Source organism: Rhinopithecus roxellana, chromosome 1, assembly GCF_007565055.1.
Source record: "Rhinopithecus roxellana isolate Shanxi Qingling chromosome 1, ASM756505v1, whole genome shotgun sequence".
NCBI classification, from domain to species: domain Eukaryota; kingdom Metazoa; phylum Chordata; class Mammalia; order Primates; family Cercopithecidae; genus Rhinopithecus; species Rhinopithecus roxellana.
In genome coordinates this window covers 34,267,354-34,284,745 of record NC_044549.1, presented here as the reverse complement: position 1 = coordinate 34,284,745, position 17,392 = coordinate 34,267,354, and the positions used below count along the sequence as shown (strand labels likewise).

Genomic DNA, 17,392 nt, shown 5'->3' with positions numbered 1-17,392 from the left:
AACCTCATATCTTCATCTAAGAGTATAGATTTAAAAATATATTTATTTCATCACTTTTCCAATCCCTAGGATGGTATTGTTTTTCACTTCTTTTCCTTAGCAACTTTTCCTCAGACATTCTTTTGGTTATGACTGTAGAAAGCGAGCCAACCTACAACTTCTGGACAACAGTATCGCAGTATACATAGCTGGGAACCAACTGATCTTTCTGAATTTGAAAACCAAGGAACAGACCTACCTGAGAAGTAGCAGTGGTGAAGGAATTGGCGTCATTGGGGTATGCCTTCAATAAATTAGAAAAAAAACCCCGAAAAACCCTATCTTTTTGCTTGTTCTGTGGACCAGCCAACATGGTTGTTAGATGCCATCACCATGCACACACAGTATTGTGGGATCACATGAGATGCACAGCTGTCTTTATTCCGAGGCATTTTCAATTCAGTTATTACAGACACTCATTCACTATCATTACCTCTGTGCAGTATTATAATATTATTTCTTTTTGCAGATAAGGAAATGGGCTTATAGAGGTTAGGTGACTTCCCCATAGTCGTGCAAGCTTTTCATATTTAGATTAGAAGTGGAGGTGAGTGAGGAGATTTTAAAGAATCTTAATCTGAAGACTGAAGCAGGCACATGGCCATGGGAATGGAGAAGGTGAGGAAAATGTGAGACATATAGACGGGACGTAGACATAGATTGACTATGAAAACAGGATATATTGAGATTTATGGAGTGAAAGATACTATCATGGTTGTTTCTTTCTTGATCATCTATCTGTATATAGTATGTGTACATGATAAAGGTCCATGTCCTCGGAGAGTTTAAGACTAGTAAGTTCAGCAATAATTTATTATGTAATACTGTGCACCCAACACTACACAGAACATATAGTAGGGAATTTAAATGAAGAAGAACTCATGACCTCTATGAATTCAGAGTTTAAAATCCATCTAAAGAGACAAGACCTATATTTGTAAAAAGAAAAACAAAAACTAGACACACAAGTACATGATAATGTCGCAATAGCTGTGTGCAGATAGCCATGGGCCCAACATGAGGGTTGTGGATTTTGTGGAGGGAAGTCAGTTGGGGCCTATGAGGTTTCAGGACCCTGAGGTCCACACCATCTGCAGGGGACCAAGAAACATCTAATTATCACTTATTTATCTATTACTCTGTGGCCAGTAATAGCTTTAAAATTTCTATTTTAATATTTTGTTATAAAATAATTTGGTTTGAGGACAGTAGTCAGAGGTGTAGTGTGGTCAAGAATGCTAATCCTGGCCAAGCACAGTGGCTCACGCCTGTAATCCCAGCACTTTGGGAGGAGGAGGCGGGCAGATCATGAGGTCGGGAGATCAAGACCAGCCCGGCCAATGTGGTGAAACCCTGTCTCTACTAAAGGTACAAGAAATTAACCAGGCACGGTGGTGCATGCCTGTAATCCCAGCTACTCAGGAGACCGAGGTAGGAGAACCACTTGAACCTGGGAGGTGGAGGTTACAGTGAGCTGAGATTGTGCCATTGCACTTCAGCCTGGGTGACAAGGCAAGACTCTGTCTCAAAAAAAAAAAAAAAAGGTAATCCTAATCCTCATCCACCTGGATGTTGAGCAATTTTATGTCTACAAGGCCTTTTCTCCGTGTGTGCTGGAGCTGTTGAAGCCTGGGTAGTGACAGAGGCCTTGCCTCCACTGTCCATGTTACCTCATATTTTCTGAAACAGTTATCCAGTTATGGTTGACAAATACTTTAGCAAGGCTATGAGAAACCTAGAGAAAAGTGTTTGAGCACCCTACCTGGAAAAGGTAGGGTGAATCTCTGTGTTGAGTGTAAAGTAAATGATTTACTAATTCCAGTTCTTCGCCAAAAATAAAACTCCTGGCTTGGTGCAGTGGCTCCTGCCTGTAATCACAGCACTTTGGGAGGCAGAGGTGGGTGGATCACTTGAGGCCAGGAGTTCAAGACAAGCCTGGCCAACATGGTGAAACCCCATATCTACTAAAAATACAAAAATTAGCCAGGTGTGGTGGCACACACCTATAATCCCAGCTACTTGGGAGGCTGAGGCAAGAGAATTGCTTGAGCCTGGGAGATGGAGATTGCAGACAGCAGAGATCGTGCCACTGCACTCCAGCCTGGATGACAGAGTGAGACTGTGTCTCAATAAATAAATAAATAAATAAATAAATAAATAAATAAAACTCCCAAACCCAACCCCACAGCAATTTCCAATACGAGAGGCGGAAACTTTTTAACTTACTGTAGACATGACCTAGAAGGGTGAAGGATTTGCCTGAATCTTCATCCCAATTTCTTTGATCACATGTTCTACACCATATTTCTTTACAAATGGGAATCTAGATAGATATGGTCTTAATCCATTTTCCCTACCTCCTTGAGATCTGCTATTTCTTAGTCCCATTTGTTTCTTGATTCTAACATTTGGCTTGAATCCTATCTCTTACACTTAACACATTGTAGACTGTGTGACTGCAGGCAAGTTACTTAAACTCTGTGTCTCAGTTTACTCATCAATAAGATGGAGATAATAGTGGTATCTAAGCTCTCAAGGTTGGTGTAAAATTTAAAGGAAACAATGTTATCTTGGGTACCATGATTAGCAATCTATATCTGAGAACCAGGCTCTTTGTCTTATATATAATCAGGAGATGTGAAATAATATCTGAAAACAGAATTTTATAAGCATCATATATGTTTTAAATAGCTTATCCTTATAACAGCTTATTTTTATTTTCATTTTTTGACTGGTGATTTACCCTTCCTATACATTTGGCTTACCAATAGACAAAAATAACAGAAATAAACATACTATTTTATCCAACTTATATAGTTATCTTTGAAAATACTGACACAAATAGTTTATCCAGGGCACAATTACTGTAATTTCCCCTGTGTCTGGCTTGGAAATATTACATCTCACTTCTAGTAAGTTTCATTCATTTGTAAGTTTTTTCCACAGTGAAATTTAAAAAATTCTGATGTAACCTGGTCTGGAAACAAGAATCCCATACAATCCATGAGCTTTTCTATACAAAATTTAGGTTGATTTATATGTAGGGTAGACAATTCTTCTCACTTAGTTGTTCTCAAAGCAAGGTCTCCAAACTAGCTGCATCAACATCATCTTGTTAGAAATGTAAATCACCTTGATAGAATGTAAATCACCTAGTTAGAAATTACCTTGTTAGACATGTAAATGCAAATTCTTGAGTCCCAGCCTGACCTATTAAGTCAGAAACTCTGGGGATTAGGGCTTGCAATCTGTATTTTAATAAGTCCTTCAGTGGATTCTGATGCACATTAAAGATTGAGAACCATTGTTCTAGCTCTTCCAATGGCAATTAAAAAAATTGCAGAGTTAGAAATGACTGTCTTAAAGTAAAACTTAAAATGTGTATTCTAGTTTTCAGTTTCAGTTGTATCCATCATCAAATATTTATCTGATGCCCATTTTTGAGTTTTCTATTAGAGTAAAGCCTAATAACAAATTATAAAATAGTGGATGCTAAATACTGCATATATCAGCCTATTTATACAAAAATCTTTCTTTTAATATTTTGGTGAAATTTTATCTTTTTTAGGTTCATCCACATAAAACTTACTTCACAGTAGCTGAAAAAGGGAGTTTTCCAGATATTATCATTTATGAATATCCTTCTCTGAGACCATACAGAATCCTTCGAGGTGAGTCCAGAAGCACATTTAAATATTTCATGTACAAGGATAATAACATTCTGAAGAAGAAGATTATTTCATAAGTCAAGGTTCTCCAGAGAAACAGAATCAGTGGAAGATAGAAAAGAGATTTATTCAAATTCACACACAACAATACTAACCTTAAATGTAAATGGGCTAAATGCCCCAATTAAAAGACACAGACTGGCAAACTGGATAAAGAGTCAAGATCCATTGTGTGCTGTAATTCAGGAGACCCATCTTACCTGCAAAGACACACACAGGCTCAAAACAAAGAAATGGAGGAAATTTTACCAAGTAAATGGGAAGGAAGAAAAAAAAGCACGGGTTGCAATCTTAGTCTCTGACAAAACAGATTTTAAGCTAACACAAATCAGAAAAGGCAAAGAAGGGCATTACATAATGGTAACAGGAACAATTCAAGAAGAGCTAACTATTGTGAATATATATGCACCCAATACAGGAGCACCCAGATTCATAAAACAAGTTCCTAGAGACCTACAAAGAGACTTAGACTCCCACACAATAATAGTGGGAGAATTTAGCACCCCACTGTCAGTATTAGATCAACGAGACCGAAAATTAACAAGGATATTCAGGACTTGAACTCAGCTCTGGATCAAGTGGACCTAGTAGATGTCTACAGAGCTCTCTACTCCAAATCTACAGAATATACATTCTTCTCAGTGCTACATGACACTTATTCTAAAATCAACCACATAATTGGAAGTAAAACGAATAATTGGAAGTAAAGCAAATGCGTAAGAATTGAAATCATAGCAAACAGTCTGTCAGACCACAGTGCAATCAAATTAGAACTCAGGATTAAGAAACTCACTAAAAACCACACAATTTCATGGAAATTGAACAACCTGCTCCTGAATGACTCCTGTGTAAATAATGAAATTAAGGCAGAAATCAAGAAGTTCTTCAAAACCAATGAGAGCAAAGAGATGATGTACCAGAATCTCTAGGACACAGCTAAAGCAGTGTTAAGAGGGAAATTTATAGCACTAAATGCCCACATCAAAAAGCCAAAAAGATCTCAAATTGACACCCTAACATCACAATTAAAAGAGCTAGAGAGGCCAGAGCAAACTAATCCAAAAGCTAGACGAAGACAATAAATAACTAAGATCAGAGAAGAACAAAAGGAAATAGAGACAGAAAAACCCTCCAAAAAAAATCAATGAATCCAGGAGCTGGTTTTTTGAAAAAAATAACAACATAGGTAGACCACTAGCGGAAGAAGGGAGAGAAGAATCAAGTAGACACAATAAAAAAAAAATAAAAATAAAGTGGATATCACCACTGACCTCACAGAAAGACAGAATACCATCAGAGAATACTATAGACACCTCTATGCAAATAAACTAGAAAATCTAGAAGAAATTGATAAATTCCTGGAAGCATACACCCTACCAAGACTAAACCAGAAAGAAGTTGAATCCCTGAATAGACCAATAACACGCTCTGAAATTGAGGCAGTAATTAATAGCCTACCAACCAAAAAAAGCCCAGGACCAGATGGATTCACAGCTGAATTCTACTAGAAATACAAAGAGGAGCTGGTACCATTCCTTCTGAAACTATTCCGGACATTTGAAAAGGAGAGACTCTTTCCTAACTCATTTTACAAAGTCAGCATCATCCTGATACCAAAACCAGGAAGAGACACAACAACAAAAAAGAAAACCTCAGGCCAATATCCCCGATGAACATCGATGCAAAAATCCTCAATAAAATACTGGCAAACTGAATTCAGCAGCACTTCAAAAAACGATCACGTTGCCTTCATCCCTGGTATGCAAGGGTGCTTCAACTTACACAAATCAATAAACATAATCCATCACATAAACAGAACCAAAGTAAAAAACCACATGATTATCTCAATAGATGCAGAAAAGGCCTTTGACAAAATTTAACATCCCTTCATGTTAAAAACTCTCAATAAACTAGGTATTGATGGAGCATATCTTAAAATAATAAGTGCTATTTATGACAAACCCACAGCCAATATCATATTGAATGAGCAAAAGCTGGAAGCACTTTCTTTGAAAACTGGTACAAGACAAGGATGCCCTCTCTCACCATTCCTATTCAACATAGAATTGGAAGTTCTGGCTAGGGCAGTCAGGCAAGAGAAGGAAATAACGGGTATTCAAATAGGAAGAGAGGAAGTCAAGTTGTCACTGTTTGCAGATGACATGACTTTATGTTTAGAAAACCCCATCATCTCATCCCAAAAACTTCTTGAACTGAGAAAGAACTTCAGCAAAGTCTCAGGATACAAAATCAATGTGCAAAAATCACAAGCATTCCTATACACCAACAATAGGCAAGCAGAGAGCCAAATTATGAATGAACTTCCATTCACAATCACCACAAAGAGAATAAAATACCTAGGAACACAGCCAGCAAGGGATGTGAAGGACCTCTTAAAGGAGAACTACAAACCACTGCTCAAGGAAGGAAGAGAGGAAACAAACAAATGGAACAACATTCCATGCTCATGGATAGGAAGAATCGATATTGTAAAAATAGCCATACTACCCAAAGTAATTTATAGATTCAATGGTATTCGCATCAAAACACCATTAGCATTCTTCACAGAATTAGAAAAAGCTATTTTAAGTTTCATGTGGAATCAAAGAAGACCCCATACAGTCAAGACAGTCCTAAGCAAAAAGAACAAAACTGGAGGCATCACACTACCTGACTTCAAACTATACTACAAGGCTACAGTAACCAAAACAACATGGTACTGGTACCAAAACAGACATATAGACCAATGGAGCAGAACAGAGACCTCAGAAATAGCACCACACATCTGATCTTTGGCAAACCTGACAAAAACAAGCAACGGGGAAAGGATTTCCTATTCAGTAAATGGTGCTGGGAAAACTGGCTAGTCATATGCAGAAAACTGAAACTGGACCTCTTCCTTACACCTTATACAAAAATTAACTCAAGATGGATTAAAGACTTAAATGTAAAACCCAAAACAATAAAAACCCTAGAAGAAAACCTAGGCAATACCATTCAGGACATAGGCATGGGCAAAGACTTCATGACAAAAAAGCCAAAAGCAATTGCAATAAAAGCCAAAATTGACAAAGGGGAGTTAATTAAACTAAAGAGCTTCTGTACAGCAAAAGAAACTATCATCAGAATGAACAAGCAACCTATAGAGAGGGAGAAAATTTGTGCAGTCTACCCGTCTGACAAAGGTCTAATATCCAGAATTTACAAGGAACTTAAACATATTTACAAGAAAAAAACAATTCCATCAAAAAGTGGGCAAAGGATATGAACAGTTACTTCTCAAAAGAAGACATTTATGCAGCCAACAAGGATATGAAAAAAAGCTCAATATCACTAATCATCAGAAAAATGCAAATCAAAACTACAATGAGATACCATCTCATGCCAGTCAGAATGGCAATTATTAAAAAGTCAGGAAACAATAGATGCCGGGAAGGCTCTGGGGAAATAGGAACACTTTTACACTGTTGGTGGGAATGTAAATTAATTCAACCCTTGTTGAAGACAGATTCCTCAAGGATCTAGAACCAGAAATACCATTTGACCCAGCAATGCCATTACTGGGTATATACCCAAAGGAATATAAATCATTCTGCTGTAAAGAGACATGCACATGTATGTTTATTACAGTACTATTTACAATAGCAAAAACATGCAACCAACCCAAGTGCCCATCAATGATAGACTGGATAAAGAAAATGTGGTACATATACACCATGGGATACTATGCAGCCATGAAAAGGAATAAGATCATGTCCTTTGCAGGGACATGGATGAAGCTGGAAGCCATCATCCTCAGCAAACTAACACAGGAACAGAAAACCAAACACTGTGTGTTCTCACTCAAAATGGGAGTTGAAGATTGAGAACACATGGACACAGAGAGGTGAACAACACACACCAGGGCCTGTTGGGGGGTGGGGGTGAGGGGAAGGAACTTAGAGGATAGGTCAATAGGTGCAGCAAACCACCATGGCACATGTTTACCTATGTAACAAACTTGCATGTTCTGCAGATGTATCTTTGGTGTTTTAGAAGAAATAAAGAAAAAAAGAAAAATGATTTATTTAATGGAATTGTTATGGGAAAGCGGTCCTGATCCAGACCCCAAGAGAGGGTTCTTAGACCTTGTGCAAGAATTTGAGGTGAATCCATAGAGTAAAATGAAAGCAAGTTTATTAAGAAAGTAAAGGAATAAAAGAATGGCTACTCCATAGGCAGAGCAGTGGCTCAGGCTGCTTGGCTAAGAATACTCATAGTTATTGTTGATTATATGCTAAACAAGGAGTGGATTATTCATGAGGTTTCCAGACAGGAAAGGGGTGGGCAATTCCTGGAACTGAGGGTTCCTCCCTTTTTAGGCCATATAAGGTAACTTTCTGATGTGGCCATGGTATTTATAAGCTGTCACGGGCTGGGCGCGGTGGCTCAAGCCTGTAATCCCAGCACTTTGGGAGGCCGAGACGGGCGGAGCACGAGGTCAGGAGATTGAGACCATCCTGGCTAACACGGTGAAACCCCGTCTCTACTAAAAATTACAAAAAACTAGCCGGGCGAGGTGGCTGGCGCCTGTAGTCCCAGCTACTCGGGAGGCTGAGGCAGGAGAATGGCGTGAACCCGGGGGGCAGAGCTTGCAGTGAGCTGAGATCCGGCCACTGCACTCCAGCCTGGGCAACAGAGCAAGACTCCGTCTCAAAAAAAAAAAAAAAAAAAAAAAAAAAAGCTGTCATGGTGCTGGTGGGAGTGTCCTTAACATACTAATGCATTAATTAGCATATAATGAGTAGTGAGGAAGACCAGAGGTCGCTTTCATCACCATCTTGAATCTGGTGGTTTTTGGCCACTGTATTTACCACATCCTGTTTTATCAGTGGGGTCTTTTGACCTATATCTTGTGCTCACCACCTATCTCATCCTGTGAGTTAGAATGCCCAACCTCCTGGGAATGCAGCCCAGTAGGTCTCAGCCTTATTTTACCCAGCTCCTATTCCAGTTGGAGCCACTCTGGACACTGCTATCTGACACTCTGACACTGCTATCTAATATGCTTTGTGTTTCTCCCCATGCCATAAAATGGAATATGTTTTCAAAGTGTTTTTCTCATGCAATATGTGATTAAGATTTCTTTATCCTCCCCCTTCATATCACATAATTCATTCTAAAGCTAAAGATGGTGAATGTTTTTGGAATTGTTCCTTTAGGGTATTCTTGGCATTCTTATGTCACCATGGGCTGACTCCCTCTCTTTTTTTACAACATGTTTTTGAAAATGAAATAAATGTGTCCTTATTTATTAGGCTTCCATTTATCCTTCCAGATGGGACTGAGAAGGGATATGCTTATGTGAACTTTAACTACAGCGGTACCTTGCTGGCGTCTGTCGGTAGCAACCCTGACTACACACTGACTATCTGGAACTGGAAAGAGGAACAACCTATACTGAGGACAAAAGCTTTTTCTCAGGAAGTTTTTAAGGTTACTTTCAATCCTGATAATGAAGAGCAGCTTACTACATCAGGATCAGGCCACATCAAGTAGGTCAGGTAACCAATAGAGTTGCTAGTATGTATCACAGGAGTATTTTTCTAAGAGGATCTAAGAGCTGGAGACTTTTTTTTTTTTTCTGTTTTGGTTAACATTAGAATTATTTAAAAGTATGTTATTTTAAAAGCTAACTAGTAATGCCCCTTTTCTAATTAGATATGTGGGATTTTGTTTCTGCAAACAGCATAGATAAAATAAGAGCTTTTTTTTTTTGAGATGGAGTTTTGCTCTTGTTGCCCAGGCTAGAGTGCAATGGTGTGATCTCAGCTCACTGCAACATCCACCTCCTGGGTTCAAGTGATTCTCCTGCCTCAGCCTCCTGAGTAGCTGGGACTACAAGCACCCACCACCATGCCTGGCTAATTTTGTATTTTTAGTAGAGTTGGGTTTCTCCATGTTGGTCAGGCTGGTCTTGAACTCCCGACCTCAGGTGATCCACCCGCCTTGGCCTCCCAAAGTGCTGGGATGACAGGCGTGAGCCACTATGCCCAGTGTATTGAGCTTTCACATCCACTACTGAATTTCTTGTTTGTAGCAACTCAGTCTTCATCTGTAAAATAAGAATTATCACAGTATCATTCCTGACAAGGAACACTCAATATGAAACAGTGGCAGAGCCTACTCTTGATCTTATGTCTTGCTCCAAACTCCATGCTCTTTTCATTGTATCATACCCTTGTCTATTTCTAGGGTGCAATGATCTTGTCTTTCTCTATCTATGTTCCACTTTGTCTCATGCATTCGTATAACAATCTTCTACCACCCCAGAGCTGCCCATAACTTGATTATCAGAGTCTCTTTAAGAGAAAGACATTTTTATCCATCCTAAATTCCTCTTGTCTCAATTTAAATCTGGTCTTTTTATTATTCACTCATTAGAAATATAGACTAATTGAGCAGATTTTTAATTGCAATCTTTGGGGAATTTTCAAATAAACTTCTGCTAGCTATATGTTAAAATTTTCCAATTTCTTATATTTTCTGATTATTTAGTAAAATCTGTATTTTCTATGCCCCATATCTTTGGGGAAAAGGCAGACATTGAACAGTTAATTTCATGTGTGAAGTGCTATGAAGGAACCCAGAGTATACGGAAGCATGTCATCAGGGGACCTACCATTCCCTTGGAGAGGATGTTGGCTATCTAGGCTTTTGGCTTTGTATCATTGGCTTGTTGATACTCTCAATTATCTATTTTATATCTACTTGTATATTTCTTCTTTTTCTATGTGGTCTTCATCATCCTGTCCATTTGTTTAGACTATTAATAAGAAAATGTTAGTAATAACATTTATTGATTGCTTTGATATGCTAGGCACTGTTCTAAGAATTTTTCAACAATTTTATGAGGTAGGTGTTACTAATTTTCTCATTTTATACCTGAGAAAATGAAGGCACACGGTGATCTAGAAAAGTGCTCAAAGTCACACAGTTTGTAAATTAGAATTCTTTGGAAAACTTTTGTATCTTCTAAAACAATACTGTCTAAGAGAACTTTCTGACAGACTGGGAATGTTCTATGCTGTCTAATACAGTGGCTGCTAGCCACATGTAGTTACTGAGCACTTGAAATTGGCTAGTGTGACTGAAACACTAACATTTTGATTTTATTTAATGTTAATTACTTTAAATCTAAATTTAAATAGTCACACACAGCTGGAGGCTACTGCATTAGGTAGCACAGCCCTAAAATATAAGATGCCTGAAGGCAGGAAATTTTATATTTCACCTATTTTGATCATTGCTGAATTCATATTGTCTAGAACCTTGCCTGACAGGTAGTAGATACTTAATAAACCTTAATCAGATAAATAAATGAATGAATGAATGAAATAATATATGCAACTCTGAAATATGTAAATGTTTGGGTCATACTAAAATAAAAATCAATAAAATGTCTTTGAGGTACATTCAGTCTCTTTCTTGTTTGTAGGTTCTGGGAAATGGCTTTTACATTCACAGGTCTCAAGCTGCAGGGATCACTAGGTCGATTTGGCAAAACAACCACTACTGATATAGAAGGCTACATGGAACTCCCAGATGGGAAAGTGAGTACGGCCACTATTCTACAATATTAAAATTGTGTTTTCAAGTACATATATGAAAGCACACATATGTGAAAATATATTACATTCTAACAAACTCTGCCAATAACAGCTATTATCGTTGTAAATGTAATGAAAATTTAATTTTACTTCTTCAGTTATCAATTGTAATTAAAATATTTTCCTGAAATTGTCATAATCCATATGTAACCAACATTTTCTATTTTCTTTTTAATAAATATTATACACACATATAAAGTATGTGAGCATTTTCATATATTAACATAATGACATATTTGCTACTTTTTTTTTTTTTTTTGAGACAGAGTCTCACTGTGTTGCCTAAGCTGGAGTACAGTGGGGCAATCTCCGCTCACTGCAAGCTCTGCCTCCCGGATTCACGCCATTCTCCTGCCTCAGCCACCTGAGTAGCTGGGACTACAGGTGCCCGCCACCATGCCCGGCTAACTTTTTATATTTTTAGTAGAAACGGGGTTTCACCATGTTAGCGAGGATGGTCTCGATCTCCTGACCTCGTGATCCACCCGCCTCGGCCTCCCAAATATTTGTTACTTTTAATTATGTCACAGAGTTGCAGTATTTATATTACTTATTTTTCCCCATTTTGTCTTGCTATCATGATCCAAGAAGACTTATTGGGTCAAAGGTTATATACAGCCTTGTGGCATTTATTTTTTTGTCAGATTATTACTCAGAAAGAGCAACCACTTTATAGAGGCATCTGCAACACTGCAACTGTAATCTGTTAATTTATTCTTTAATATTGTTAGTTTCTTTCCTTTCTTCCTCTTATAAAATTTATAAGCATATTGCCTGAAATAATAGTTAATTAGGATTAGTTCTCTATCAGTATTTTACATAGCTTCGTATTAGAATGAATTATAGATTATTATTTGTGATCATCTCAGTTGTAAGTAAATGCCAGCATACAAATATTACTCTAACGAACCAAGTGGTCTAGTCATCTACCTGACTGAATATTCTCAATTCAAAAGTATGGTATATAGGAGGAAGTAAAAAGCCTTGGATGCTGGCTAAAATATATCTAAATCCATGAGATGATCTTAAATCATCCCAGCTTCAAATTCTCAATAGTGTAAGAATTAAGGTAAGATAAAGATCAATAGAATCCTTGTTAAAAACTTGGCATGAGAGATATATTTTTAAAGGGTTGGTAGAATTTGTGTAGATATAGGGAAGAAATAAGCCATTTTAAATGATAGAGCAACTAAAGGAAATATTTAGCATTATAAATAAATATCAGATTTTTAGAGGGCAGATTGGAATAAACCATTTATGTTGGCAAAGAGTGGAGAATTTTGGTTGAGAAGTATGACTGGGTCCTAGTGTACAAGGAGTTTAATAGGTAGAGAACTACTCTACATGGGAAGACTAGACTTGCAAGTGGAAGAAGTAATAAACAAATTTGGCCATAAAATGCCAGGTTGATTAGAAGAAGGGAAATCTGGAATCAAGGAAATGAGCTAGAATGGAAGCTGTTGCTGTCATCTAAAGAGAGATGATCAAGGGCCTAGACTTCTCAGAACAAATGGAAAAGGCAAGCTAGATATGAGTCACATTTCAGAAAGGAATGCCTTATAGGTTTTTGTCATCATTGCTGGCTTTCATCACTGGACAGAAGAAAATAAGTCTAAACACTCTACCATAAAAGGCTGAGGCTTAAGAACAGAATCAGTAAAGTTGGTAGAGTTGTTAAAAAATAGGTAGACCCAAGAAATAAAAGACTGAATAAAATTATCAGTTTCTCTACATAAGGGGGAGATGGAAATGCAGACCTCTAGAGCATGCAGGCAAAAATTAGAATAGAGTTTCCCAAAGTGAATTTTTATGGAACATTAGTCTGTACAGAAGCTCCATAAAAATAAGACATTTTAAGTCAAATTCCTTTGTATCTAAAAATTCGTCTTGGTGATTCCCAGCAAATACTTCTCTATTAAAAGTTCCCAGGGGTCCTAGAGAAAATAAAGGTGTTTGACTTTGTTTATCCTAGCATCTGCCTTCTGGGGCTGTGTAGTCAGAATAGGAGGTTTTGAGCCACCTTGCTTGTATTAGAATGCTGACTGGGTAGTTTTGGGCAAGTTACTTAACTGTTTTGTGCTTCAATGTTCTCCTCTGTAAAATGGGGGTAATAATAGTCATGGCTACCATTGGCCCATATGGTTCCTTTGTGGGAGTCAGAAAAAGCTGTTTCTTCTATGAGAATGAGGTACCCAATATGCACAAGTGTACATGGTATCCCTGATAAATGTACCTAGTTCGTACGGTTTTTTGCATTAAATAACTTAACATATATAAAGTACTGAACCAGTGCTTGGCACAGAGTCAATACTCAATATTGCTTTATTTTGTGACCCTTGTTTAATATCTTAACAACTAATGTTTGGTGGCATGCACTTGAGAAAATGCCAGATTAAACAGATTAATTTGAGAAAAGTTTTAGATGATTAGCCTTGTTTGAAATTGGATACTATTATGCTATAACCTACTTAATTCAGTACTGGCCTTACAAGTTATCTAATATCTAAAATTTGACAGTATTACATTTAAAAAGTAGACTCTCATCTAATTCCACTCCTGTCTTTTGTCCTAAGAGATGTACCAAGAAGTCTATGGTATACATACAGGAACAATTACCAACAACATACAGCCTAATCACAAAGATGTAAAACTGATAATAATCCTGGAAGGAAATACATTAAAATGTTATTAGTAGTTGTGTCTGGGATAGTAGGTCTTCATTTCTGTATTTTTTTATTTTTCCATTTAAAAATTTTATAATCATTCAAAAAACCTTACAAATAATTTTCACTTACTATTTGAGGCATAAATACATACACTTACCTGTTTTGATGCACATTTCTTTTTTCCACATATCTGCCAGGTGCTCTCAGGGTCAGAATGGGGCAACATGCTGCTTTGGGAAGGTGGTCTGATCAAAGTGGAGCTCTGTCGAGGTACAAGCAAGTCATGTCACAATGGTCCCATTAACCAGATAATGCTGGATGAGGGTGAAGTTATCACGGTTGGGTCAGATGGATGTGTTAGGGTAAGTTTTCTTGATACTTGGACGGTAGCACCCACATTTAAGACTTGTAGATCACCCAAAGGGTTTTATTTCTCATAAAGGTTATTTTGTGAAGGAGATCAGTAGTCATTTACTCTCCAGCCCAACTCACTTTAAATAATGCTTCTCTTGTGGTAAATATTTGCATTCTTGTCAAAATTAATTTACTGCATTTTACCACTGAAACTTTGAGAGGGCCTCTTGTTATTTTGATTCTGTTGAAATAATAACTTTAGAAGATGAAAACTCATGTTAGCACAAGATGAACAGTAGACCCACATATCCTTCCAAAAGGCTCCATATGAATGGGCCATTTTGTAGGAACAAAGGTGCTGAACATTTGTTAGTTATTTTTTACTGAGGTTACCAAATAGAGATACACCCAGAACTGGTGTATTTCTGATGGAGTTTGAACTGAACTGATGGAGTTTGCCTATGAATGCTACATTCTTCTTGCTCCATATGCTAGGGAACTCACTTGCTTTCTCTTGTGGACACTCTTTTGCCCAAGCCTGGGAGAAGCTGGAACATTGCTCCAGCATCTAAGTCCCTTGATTGCTGTTGTCACACTTCTCCCACCCACTCTGTGTAGCACTTTCTGTTCATGAGTATCCCGCTGTGGCTGGTCAACCTGTAGCCTTGGGATTTGCCTCGTAGTCCTCTTGGTAGATATTTTCAATGGGGCCTTTCATAAGAAAGTGGTAGTGTTCTATTGACATTCTTTAAGAAGTGTTATCAAAAGTGAGACTGTATTTTTTTTAAGAGTCTGGTCACTCTGTTGCTACCGATTGAGCTTACTGTGTTTAATATTGTTTAACCCATATCTCCCACAGTAGGTCTTCTTACCACTGGCTTTTTGAGCCCCAGTGTATGTTTTTACATTTACAATATTAAATTTAATCTTGTTAGATTTCACACATTGCTCTGAGAATCTTTTGTGTCCTTTATTTTGTCATATGATATATTTGCTATCTTTCTAAGACATACGTTACCCGAAAATGTCCAAATAATAAGTAGGAGAAAACTTCAGGAGAAAAGAAGTTAAATATTTCATATAGGATCCCTTCATGGACACCAGTAATTCCTAAGCTTCCTTCTCTTTTCAGAGTCTGTCCTTGTCTTTTCAGTCCTTCACACAGTAAATCTCTACATCTTACCCTTTAGAGAAAACCTAGCCCAACTCCCAGGGGTTAGTCTGATCCTAGTCTGGTTCTTAACCCTAACCCTGACCTTCAGATATTTCTCTCTTCCCCCAACCAGGCTAATTTATGGGACAGTCTCCCCAGAGTTCCTTTCTCAAAGACTCAGTTATTCAGTCTAGGTTCACATGGCAGGGTATGTCGCCAGAACTGTCCAGAATGAACTTTGGCGCCTCACAGGGGAGGTCCTGCTGAGCCTCCTTGCCACCGTGAGGTAAAACTGTGCTCCCTCACTCTTCTTGTAGTATTCTGGACTCCTCTCCAAATGAGGAACAAGCTATACTTTACTGTCTCACTGTGAGATAGTAACATTTACTATCTCGCTTACTATGAAACATGTTTGGTGGTATGCACTTGGGGAAATGCCATATTTTCCCAATGAGATAGTAAAGTGTGAAATATTAATATTCAGGAAGAGAAACATTTTCTAATAGAGACTTTATCTACATCTATATTGTTTGCTTCTAATGAGATAGTGCTTGAGTCATTAAGCGAGAAGGTGTATTTCCCCCTTCAGGGGTCTACTGGTGCGTAGAAAACAGGGTTCATTATGATGTCTTGCTGAACAACTGAACCATATACTCCTATGGCCACTTTATGTAAAAAGAGATCTAATAGAAACCTTGAAATAAAATTTGTTTTGGACAAATTAAAATTCTTATGCAAGGCTGTACATTCTCACTAATCTTTATAAATGTAAAGGAAACTGTAATGACTTACCATACCTCAGTTCAGAGTAACATTCCAGGGTTCAGGTTTTGGTGTTCTTATCACACCTGTTCATTGTTACTTTTCATGAAAGAACAAGAAATGACTTTTGAAAAAAAAAGTCAGGGTTTTTCTGGCTTAGAAAATCATTGTTCAGAAACTACTGATCAATTAAAATATTTTCTTTACATTTTACAAGATATGGGATTTTGAGACAATAGACACCGCTGATATAATAGATGAGACTGGATTGTTGGAGATTGAGCCTATTAATGAACTTCAAGTAGACAAGAATGTGAATCTCTTCTCTATGACAAAAATGAGTGAAGCTGGAAATAACTTTTGGTTGGCTCAGGTGTGTTGCATTCTTCTCTTTTGGCTCTTTAACATTACAGGGACAAAAAATTAAAATAGTAGTATGATTGATTTGGCTACAAGTCCATTTGACTGTAAATGTTATGAGATTGCTTATTGTGTGGCTGCATTCTAAAATATAGAAGTTGTTTTTATAAATTTCAATTATACTTTAAAATATATGTGAGCTTTTAGTATTATTGCTTGTCCTTACTTTATTAAATCATAGGAAAAACATTGAAAAAATTTGATGAAAGTTTAAAATGATGAAACAAAATACTATTTAATTTTTTTAGGATGCCAATGGAGCCATATGGAAGCTTGACCTTAGTTTTTCAAATATTGTAAGTTGCCTATTATTCTTATTTTCCCCAAACTTTCATAGTAAAAACTTTTCTTATTTGTCTTTAAAGTATTCTTTATCTTTCTCCATATTTGATCATGGTTCTCATAAAAAACTTACCCAACATGTGCTACTCTTGAGAATTCTCTCTCATTATGATTTTACATAAAAAAGTATCTATCTCATAGCATCATTTACCAGAAAAGTGGCAGTGACAACACCTAACATTATATAGTGCTTTATAGTTTTTATGAATATATGGAATTTTCATTTATTTTATCTCGTGTGATCCTCATCACTACCCTATTTAGTAGCTGTTATCATCT

At 37.2% G+C, this 17,392-nt stretch overlaps 1 protein-coding gene and 1 long non-coding RNA gene across 7 annotated transcripts in view; one reads left to right on the top strand and one right to left on the bottom strand.

Moving 5' to 3' along the window:
* Positions 1-14,298, bottom strand: part of LOC104660623 — a 29,495-nt gene extending 15,197 nt beyond the window's left edge. The window contains exons 1-2 of the long non-coding RNA XR_747735.2: positions 14,240-14,298; positions 2,905-3,016 (exon numbers count right to left, since the gene is read on the bottom strand). This is a non-coding gene — a long non-coding RNA (uncharacterized LOC104660623). The remainder of the gene's footprint in view (positions 1-2,904; positions 3,017-14,239) is intronic.
* CFAP44 (cilia and flagella associated protein 44) overlaps positions 1-17,392 on the top strand; it is a 149,226-nt gene that overhangs the window by 26,030 nt on the left and 105,804 nt on the right. For 4 of the 6 annotated variants that reach the window (XR_004060088.1, XM_030941084.1, XM_030941082.1 and 1 more), the window contains exons 6-12: positions 115-277; positions 3,608-3,710; positions 9,085-9,301; positions 11,245-11,359; positions 14,280-14,444; positions 16,569-16,724; positions 17,020-17,067. Coding sequence is in view for 5 of the 6 variants with exons in the window: in XM_030941084.1 (XP_030796944.1) it covers positions 115-277; positions 3,608-3,710; positions 9,085-9,301; positions 11,245-11,359; positions 14,280-14,444; positions 16,569-16,724; positions 17,020-17,067 (967 nt within the window). In the remaining variant the exon portion in view is untranslated. Of the gene's footprint in view, positions 1-114; positions 278-3,607; positions 3,711-9,084; positions 9,311-11,244; positions 11,360-14,279; positions 14,445-16,568; positions 16,725-17,019; positions 17,068-17,392 lie in introns of those variants that run through there. The other 2 variants (XM_030941097.1, XM_030941093.1) reach the window with 2 other exon arrangements.